This window comes from Lonchura striata, chromosome 1, assembly GCF_050655825.1.
Source record: "Lonchura striata isolate lonStrDom1 chromosome 1, ASM5065582v1, whole genome shotgun sequence".
NCBI classification, from domain to species: Eukaryota; Metazoa; Chordata; class Aves; order Passeriformes; family Estrildidae; genus Lonchura; species Lonchura striata.
Window position 1 is genome coordinate 89392963 of NC_140703.1, and position 10057 is coordinate 89403019.

The following is a 10057-nucleotide window of genomic DNA, read 5'->3' on the forward strand; positions in this document are numbered from 1 at the left end:
TGTTTGCAGTGCACCCCTGATTGGGTGCAGGGGTCTGAACAGATACCGCCACATTGTGCTCTGGAGTTTGTGTCTCACAGTCAGTCCTCACCTCATAGTTAGTATGTCTCTATGGTTTGGAGCTGCCTGCTCAGATCTGATGAGGACCAGTGTGACTGCTTCAGGGGTGGCAGCTAAATGGCTGAGTACCCTGCAAATCTCCAGCTCCCAAATGACACAACAACCCAAGGGTTGGTTTCTTGCCAACCCAAGAAACGGTTGGCAAACACTAGGTGACCTTAGCTGACAAGGTTTCTTGTTGTTCATTGTACACAGAAGTGTCAGATGGGCCATCCCAAGCACTGTTCAACGCAGTGCAGAGATCTGAGGTCTGCCTCTGCTCTGCTTGCCCCAGGCTCCCTTTCTGCACATGGAAAGAAATGGGCACCCATACAGAGAAATTAATCTTTCCTCATTTAGATGTCTGCCTTAAGATGAGAGGACTTCTGCTCCAAGATTTACAGATCTTGGTCACTGTGCTGTCTAGCTTGAGGGCAGCAGATATAGCCCTTGTAAAGTGAGTGAATTTGGGACTCGATGATCTTTAGGGTCCCTTCAATCCCAAGCCATCCTATGATTCTGTGAATCCCTCATGTGTCAGCCAAAACCAAAATCCCCTGACCTTTTCTTCTAGCACAGGCTCTGCAGCATTAAAAATACTTCCTCTTTTGTCTCTGTAGATCCAGAGTAGTATCCAACCTCATGCAATCATCATACTCCCAAACACGGATGGGATGGAGCTGCTGGTCTGCTATGAGGATGAAGGAGTTTATGTCAACACATATGGAAGGATAACCAAGGATGTGGTTCTGCAGTGGGGGGAAATGCCAACTTCAGTTGGTAAGTGCCTCTGGTGAGCCATGTGCTCTTAGGGAGTGTGAGTCTGTGTGCACAAGGGCAGGAGGGAACATTGAGTGTGCTGCTTCTGCATCTGAAGTCAGTGCTTTTTATTTCTGGAAAAAAGCTGTGCAAAGTGAAAAGTAATCATATGGATCTGCTTTGTGCTGAAGTTTTTGTGAATGAAACCCAAACAATCAAGTTGAGGAGTTCACAGCTGAGAAACTCACCATGACCTCTGTAGGCTGCTGCAGAACTTTTGCTAGACAGCCACAAAATTGCAGAAACCTTTCAGTATAAAGGCATATAAAGTGGCAGATGAGTAAAATATTATGGGCAGAGTAGAGAACAAAAGTTGTACCTCATTTGATAGCTTTAATTCACCTTCAGATTCCTCATCTCTCCTAGCACCATTCTCCCTCATCTCTCTAGCTCAAAATAAGGTTGAGAGTGAGAACAGTGAGTGTAGTACACAAGTACACACCAGAATGCCTCCTGCTTGTGCTGCTGTAATTCAGTGCAGAGCAAAGCATGGGCTGTAGGCACACCCTCCTTTTGTTGGGCAAGCACATTGCATTTTATGGGCTGTGGGATGGCTGCACCTACTGGGAGGTGAGAGCTGATAGCTGTTTGGGGCAACAAGAGCAACAATGCAGGAGGAAATTTAAAGAAGTTAGATGCACAGCATGTTCCCTCCTGTGCTGATTAACTCTTGACTAGATCTAAAAGCAACCAGAATATATCAGCTGGCAAATTCCAGAGCCTTTGAGATTGAATGCTTGTAAAGTAGTAAATGGCACTGAGGCCATCAAGACCATCTGAACATCTCATCTGACAATTTTTAGTAACTATTGGGCCCAATTAGCACTAGTGGAATATTTAAAAAGGAATAAGTTTCAATAGGGATGGTATATGCACTGTTGGCGTACAATATACTGTAGTAGATAATTTGATTTAATTTCACTGAAAACTAGTATGTGTTATATAGAGAGAAAGTAAAATTAAATACTTTAAAATTTTGCTGCTATGAAGTCCTTTTTATTCTTCTGTAAAGTATGCATGCAACAGCTTAGTCTTCATTAAGTTCCCTTAAGTTATTTTTGACAGAATTCCTGAAACTATCAAATTGCTTTGTGAATATACATTTTTATAATGCTGGTGACTTTATTTTTTATTTCATTTTCTTACTACTATCAAAAATAGATACTTTTTCCTCATGCTACTCCCTAATCTGTGTTACCTGGGACACTCTAAGGAAAAATGTTTGATTTGTTGTTTTATATGTGCACAAAGGGACGCAGTATGTCAAATAATAACATTTCTACTTTGAGAGCTCAATGTGAACCTCTTGTGAGATACACAGAACAATTTTCAGTTGGTTTTCTCAAGGAGATCAGTTTTTCAATTATTATTCCTATTAAGAGAGGCTAGGTAATTTTTTTCTAGTTTTACCTTTCCCTCTCATTCTTTGTTTTTGCTGACAAACTCTATCAAGGAAGGAAAATAACACTAAGATACAGAGTTGGTGCTTGGGACACACTGTAGTGCATGTTTAAACCTTGGCTTCTACTTTCTCCTAGGCAACACCTAATTAATATGTCTCTTTGTCCCAGACTTGGAAGAAAAGGTCTGCATAAAAACCCAATGTTCCTTCCATTTAATTAAAGGTTAAAAAATTTCCTTTTTTATGAATGCTCAAGGAAGAAGTATATAACATAGAAAACATCCAAAAGAAATTAAAATTAAAAGTATTTTTTAGGCATCTTGAATGTTCTGAGGACAGAAATAGCACTTAGAACTTGTGTGTACCTAGAATAACACACATGCAGATAATTTTTAACTGGAGTGTGTCAGGATATTCTGTGCTTTTTCCATTTGTCCTGTTGCCCTCTGCCTCTCCTAATGTGCTGTTTTCTTTCCAAAGCATACATCCGATCTAACCAGATCATGGGCTGGGGAGAAAAAGCTATCGAGATACGGTCGGTGGAAACTGGACACTTGGATGGTGTGTTCATGCACAAAAGGGCACAAAGACTCAAATTCTTATGTGAACGCAACGACAAGGTACATTCCCTCCCACCAAGTTTTTTGCTAAGATGATAAACGTGTACTTCAGTTGGGTACTTAGGTTGGGTTGACCCTGACCAGCAGCCAAACACCCAGCCAGCCCCAAGCTCTCTCCCCTTATCTACGGAAGGGAAAGAAAATAGTCAGAAGGCAAAAAGACTCATGGATCGAGATATGGACAGTTTATTAAGACAGCAAAGTTTAATAAGACAGCTTTTACATGCAGGCCAGACAAAACTAAGAGTTAATACATAGTCTCCCATGGGCATGTGGATGTCCAGATGTTTTCCACACATAATGCTTGCTTGAGAAGGCAGATGTCTTCTCAGGGACACCATAGTATCCCTCCTTTCCCTGACATGAAGCTGTATGTTATAGGTTATCCATTTGGTCTGTTTGGGTCAGCTGTCCTAGCATTGTCCCCTTCCAGCCTTCTGCCAATCCCAGCCCACTGGCTTTTTAGGGGTGAGGGAGATGCAGAAAAAGCCTTGATACTGCGCCAGTGATGTTCAGCAGTAGCCAAAACACAGATGTGTTAACAACACTGTTTAACACAGGTGCAGAGCCCTGCACCCTACAGACCACTATGAGGAGCATCAACTCCATCCCCACCAGCCCAGAGCATCACTACAATTGCACTGCAAATACTGGGACAGTGAAGGCACATTAGAATCACTGCTGTCCTACCTGTTGAATTTGCCAATCTCTTTTCTTTTGCAGGTTTTCTTTGCCTCCGTGCGGTCAGGTGGAAGCAGTCAAGTCTATTTCATGACCCTTGGCAGGACTTCTCTTCTGAGCTGGTAGAAGCAGTGGGATTTGGAGAGGAATTGCTGACATCCAGAGTCTGAGATCTTCATAACTTGGAATTATTTTCAACTGGAGTACAGACCTGCACGAGTGCAGCACTCTGTGTAAATGTGTGTGCAGGCATCACTGGTGTTAGGTTTCTTTATGTTTTTCAACTGAGGCTGCGACGCAGCTGGTGCTGTAAAGATATTGCCATCAGGTGCTACAATGTCTTTGAGATTTGGGATCACGCTAGAAAGCTACAGGTCTTCTTTTCCCTTCAGCTCCAGTATTCCTAGGATTTGAAGGACTCTGTTTGTTAGTGTTAAAACAGAGGAAGGCGGGGAAAAAGGAAGAAAAACAAACCAGGCTTACCATGACCATGCTGTTTGTTGAGTGGACAGGAGGCAGGCAAGAGAAGGTGAGAAGTGGTGTAGAGAGTCAGACTGGCTGAAACAGAGGGCAGATCTAGTCTAGTAATGTTAACAATGTATTTAATTGACATTTCTTTTTTGTAATGTGACAATATGTGGACAAAGAGGAAGGTGCAGGTTTTAAGAAGTTAATATTTATAAAATGTGAAAGACACAGTGACTAGGATAACTTCTTTTTTGGGGACGGGAGGGTGGGAAGGGGCTTGGGGTGGAATTCTTAGGGATTTTTGTTTCTGCAGTTTTATTTTGGCCTGGCCAATAACTTTAGTCATTTTCTGTGTACCAGGTGTTGCCTGAAACATGTGCAGGTGATTAAAAAAAAAAGGAAAAAAAATTTCATTTTCTATAATGATTCTGTGTTAGGCCAGAACTTGGTTATGTCACAGTATTAGCACTGCCTCAGTTAAAGGTTTAATTTTTGTTTAAACCTAGAAGTGCAACAACAGTTTTACCACAGTCTGCACTTGCAGAACTAAAAAAAAAAGAAAAAAAAAAGAAAAAAAAGAGAAATAAAATCCAAACTACATATGTTTATTTTTTTGTGCCTACCTCATTGTTTTTAATGCATAAAATAAAAGAGGTGGTTTAGTTTATACGTTTTTAGAAGAAAACCATTAATGTCTAATTTAATCTTAATACCAAAACAACCAGATTGAAAGGTTTCTGACTGTTATTGCATAGCAAGTTTCAGCAGGAGGAGAGAGTAGTCCGTTGGGGCAATAGTCATAACGGTATGGCAGTGAGACACTGATTAATGTAATCTGCTTACAAAATTTGGTAAAGCAAGCATTTTTAAAACCAGTTTCATCCTTAATAGAAGTATAAATTTAGCCTAAACCAGAGGTTTGACTCTTCTAACACATGGGCTGAGTAACAGGCAGGTAAAAGTTAACTAGGCTAGTTCTATAAATTGTTAAATGTTGTAGGAAACATTTTGGGGCGGTGATGTTTTTCTTTTTTAAGAATGCAATGCACTAAAACTCTTTTAAGAATGTAGTTAATACTGCTTATTCATAAAAACAGCGTATACCTGTGTTTAGATGTAAGATCCCAGCTCTGGCTTTTTTCCTTTATTTTTTTTTTTTAAGTCAGTTTTATTTTATGAATAAGTTCTGACATTTTTAATAAATGTCTTGAGAGTAATAATTTGTTTAGTGGCTACATGTTCATTACTTGAGAAATCTTGAGTGTATAATGATCTGTTGGTGTTGTAATAATGCACAGTGTCACAATTCAGCCATTTTCCTTTCTGTTTTCTTTTTTTTTCCCCCTTTAATTCCTTTGGTGGGGTACTTTGCTGACAGCTGCCTTAAGCTGTTCATTCAGTGAACAGGCTCTCAGTGTTTCATGGGCTTTGTCTTCTGCTGTGGTTAACTTTCCTTCATGGCATGACAGGTAGGGCTTTTTAAACACATATTCTTCAATTCAGTCAAGCTGATGGCTCGAGCGACTGGTCACACAATCAATTAAAAGCCAAGAGCACTAAGTGTGCAAAGCTCAGACTCAACAGACCCTTCTTTTGGTGTCAAATCTGACTGCTGTAAATCCTTCAACCCCGATCAGCGCTGCTGCTGAAGACTCCTTCGAACGTCGCGATGGTTGAAAAGCGAGCGGTAAATGCGTACCTCCAGCGCATGCGTGTGCACACAGCAACCCCCACTCCCCCACCCCCCAAAAAGAATCAAAACTCAAGAAAGCCTTACATTTGCTGGCGGTGGAATACCTAGAACTATTATTTTTTAATTGTATGACTTTTGGATAGTGTTGAAGGTGAAGGATGTGTTGTTTTCAGGCCCGGTGTGGTCAGCCAGAAGAATGATCAACCTTTTGTACAATAATGAACTAAAGGGGACTCAGAAATGCAACGTAATGGTAGACATGGGTGTAATCACACAGCTGCCCTGTAGTGTAGTTTGCCTAAGCTGATTCGATCGAATGTCAGTCTGCGTGATTTAAATCTTCCAATGCTATGTGGTCAAAATTAATCTAGTCCTTGAAAGCTGATGCTATTCACCTAGAGGAAGATGCTCCAGTGCTATAGGGATGCCCAGGTCATGGATATGTGCTGTTGAAGTTTTGAGGCTCTGGGGGAGGGAGGAAATCTCCTTCCTTCAGTGAGTCTGCCCATCTGGCAGCTTCTGCCTCCACAGAAGTGCCAACATGGCAAGGTAAAAACAGTAAAAAACAGTATTACAAAACCACTTCGTATACCAACATCGAACTCTTCAAACAGTGCTTTTGTAAGCAAAGAAGAAAATAAAAGCTCCTAGGTTTAGTTTTAAGCTTTAATAAGTAATAATTTTCTGTATCTTTAAGTCAAAGTAACCCTAACTTGTATGACTGCAGTGTTTTCATTTTTTATCTTATGCACATGTTATGTTGGAGAAAATGTTTACAAAAATGGTTTTGTTACACTAATGTGCATCACATATTTATGGTTTATTTGAAAGTGATTTTTGTGGGTTTTTTAGTTTTTCATAGTAGTAGTAGTACACTTTTTGTGATTTATAACCCCAAACTCTGCTGATTATAAAAATGCTAAACAATAATACAAAATGACAAACTGCATTAAAATTACTAATCGTAGAGCTGCAAAGCAGACTGGTGACAAGTAAAACACTCAGCCTTTTTTTTGCAGTGCTATCTAACTTGTCTTCTGTGTATTATGGAAATTACTGTTTTTTCCCCGTTTTTCCTTAAATAAAGTCAAATTGACACCTATTGTATGTGAAAAGTACTTTGAATATCTACTGGCTGCAGAAATCAAGCTGCATGTTGCCTAGTTGCATGTTACCATAAGAACAAAAGACTTATTGTCAAATCTCATCATTTTAGAGACTTTGACAATAAATGTGGGCTTTTGAGGGCTTTTGTTAGTTTCTTTTTTGTTTGTTTTGGTTTGGTTTTTTCTGCCCAGTCTCTTAGAAATGTGAGTATGGGCCCAGAAAGAAGTTGCACAAGGAGAGCCTGGATGCATTGTGAACATGCCCTCCTGCCACACTGCCTTCAGGCATGTGGTTTTTGTAAGCTGGCATTGCTTTATTGTCAAGAATGCAATGAACAGCAGTCCTGAGCTGGACTCTTGCATGGCATAAAAGCATGGCTCCAAGAAAGCCAGGCTTCTCCTAAGCCACAAATACTGAGAAGGTTTGATGAAAAATTGTTGGTTTTGCCCCTAGGGTTTCCCTTGGGCTTTGCCCATATTTTTCCACCAGAGGCTGTGTCTGTTTTCTGAAGTGGAGATAATCAGTAGACATTTCCTTCCGACTAGGCTGGTCTCTGTGAGAGGAGGAGGAAGTCTGTGGTCCCAGACCTCTGCCTTTCCTTTCATCTGCAGAAGGTATGGGATGTGGTGTAAGCTGAAAAATGTTTCAGGGTTTCATTTACTTCCTATAGACAAAGGTATCTGAATCCATAAGCCTTACAGCTTTTCCACTTCTGCAAGGATAGATACTGACTGAGCTTAAAAAACTCACCAACTGCTGGTCAGGTTCCTGCTGGCTCCCCTCCAATTGCTGCTTCAGAGCTGCTGGTTTTCCTTAATTATCCCTGACCCATTGTTAAACAAACTTAGGTGCAGTTGGGCGAGCACTGTTAGCTGATTGTGAAGATGTATGTGAGCTGATGCTTGTTCCAGTGTGCAGTAAGTAGCTGAAAGCAGCAACCCCAGATGTGAGTTTTGGAGCAGGTGCTGGCAGAAGCAGTGGAGAACAGGGAAAACTTCTGTGCTTCTTTGAAGAAAGGCACAATTATGGTGACTTACAGTAAGAAGGAAATTAAAAAAGATAAGAGCATTTGGAAACAATGTAGTAGATCTCATTCCTCTATAGGACTTGTGTAGGTAGCAGTGGTGAGAGAGACACAAATTTTTACTTTGCAGGGAGGGATGTCCATGGGGCAGAAAAGAAAAAACAGTGCAGCAAACAAACATGAGCATCTTTAACAACTGAATTAGTCAAACTAGAGAAAGAAATGATCAAATATCAAAATTGAAAAATATTTTTACAAAGCTTTTAAAATTGCAGATTAAATATTAGTAAAGTGCAAAACACTTGCCCAGATGAGTGAAGCAACAAAAATCTAAATTAAAAAAGGTAACAAGAGCCAGCCCTTTTCAGCAGGTTGCTCTGCTAAAGGTCATGTGCTAGAGCAATAAGATTACATAGAACTATATATGAAGGTGGGAAAGTCCTGCTTTTTGGGCTGCTACCTTTTGTGCAGAGACCTTGTAAGTTCTTCTGCTTGTATTAGTGTTGTGGTGTGGGATGAGGACTGTAATACTGCTGAAAAGAGACTGAAGGTGCAGAAACTTTAAATGCAAGAAAAGAGCTGATGACAGAGAGAGGACTCGGCACTGTGCCTTCAGCACAGGACTCCATGATCTCAAAATGCTCCATGGCAACAAATGCAGTAGTAGTGGGACTATATTTCCACCTTGGGTCCAGTGCCTTGTGAGCTCCAGCATCTCAGCCCAAAGCTGTTTCTCTCTTCTAAAAGCACTAAAGGAACACTAGCACTGAATTGTGCCACTTCGCCTAAGCGGTATTCAATGAGCAGTTGTCACAGCCAGCCTGGGTCACTTGCTGCTGGCTCTTACTTTGCCAGGGAGTCCCAACCAGTCCAGCAGGGAAACAATGCTGGGAACTTAACTGTGAGAAGACTTCTTTTGCCCATGAGGAATATACTTTATGGCTGGTATTCCAGTTGCACATGAGGGGTGTCCTTTGCCTGCTAGAATACATCACAGTGTGTAAAGAGATGCAGGTTCAAAGAGCTGCGTGTGCTCAGCAGCTGTAATAATGTTCAGTTGTAGCTGGCTTTCAGTATGTACAAATTCACTGCTGAGCTCCAGCACCTGGCTTTTGGCCTAATTCCAACCCATTGAAAACAGGAAAGCTGGTAACAACTATCTTATTTTGAGTTAACTTTTTTTTTTTTTTTTTTTTTTTTTTAACACACTCCTGTGTTGGTGCTGCTTGGGGAGGTGTGAAAACACAGGGACAGGCCAAAACTAGCACAGCCACTATAACCACTTGGACTGCTGTGAAGGTTACTGGTTGCAGGAATAAAGATGAATAATTGTAGTCACTTAATTTTTCACTCCAAGATTGTGTGGCTCCATGCAGCATATGCTCCTAAAGGGTAAAAACTCTGCCCCGGAAATACTGATAATCTTACTCTCCTTATCTCACTGATTTATCCCAGTCTTGATCTAAACAATAATAAACTTAGGAGAGAAAGAGGGAGGAAAGTGTTTTATTGTTTTAAGAAAATAAATCCCTGACTCAATCAAAATATGCCCTTTCCATCAGAGGAAATGGCAGGGTACTTTCTTTGTTAAATTCTAGTAGGAAATTCATTTTAATGTTTCATTCTCGGGCTCTTTTGATTTTGTGGCATAAAAATGTGGCATGGAAAAATCAGATTACTTTGTTCCAATTGCTTCATGCAGCTCAGATTTTACTTGCCCTCTGTGTGAAATTTATATTGCACAATCTCATGTTTGTCATTCAGCTTAATTTGTCCATTAAAAGGCACTACCATACTTCCATTTTATTTTAATATTTGCATCTCCCAAGCAATCTTGCTGGGACCATGTTACCCATGGAAAAAAAACCTTTCTGTTACTGAAACAGTTGTTGGAGTGAAGGGATGGTAAGTACTGCTTGCATTGGCTCTTGTCACAGGGAGGTTACAGACTATTTCTGGTAGAATCCTGTCAGTATAGTTAGCAAGCCTCTAATCTGACAAACAGGCAAAGCTGAAAGAGTAAATGATGTGTTTGGCAGCTTTAAATGAGTCAGAGGGATAGTTAGAAAACAGGTTTTTAGTTTAATATTCTTCAAGGCAACCATTAAACCACCTTTTGACCCCTTCGGGTATGGGCATCTCCC

At 40.5% G+C, this 10057-nt stretch overlaps 1 protein-coding gene across 13 annotated transcripts in view; it reads left to right on the forward strand.

Annotated features, from left to right (window-relative positions):
• Positions 1-6884, forward strand: part of MAP4K4 (mitogen-activated protein kinase kinase kinase kinase 4) — a 163382-nt gene extending 156498 nt beyond the window's left edge. For all 13 annotated transcript variants that reach the window (XM_077781543.2, XM_085582808.1, XM_077781544.2 and 10 more), the window contains 3 exons: positions 720-879; positions 2801-2940; positions 3664-6884. In XM_077781543.2, the coding sequence (XP_077637669.1) occupies positions 720-879; positions 2801-2940; positions 3664-3747 (384 nt within the window). In that variant the 3' untranslated portion in view covers positions 3748-6884. The remainder of the gene's footprint in view (positions 1-719; positions 880-2800; positions 2941-3663) is intronic.
• The last annotated feature ends 3173 nt before the right edge of the window (positions 6885-10057 follow it).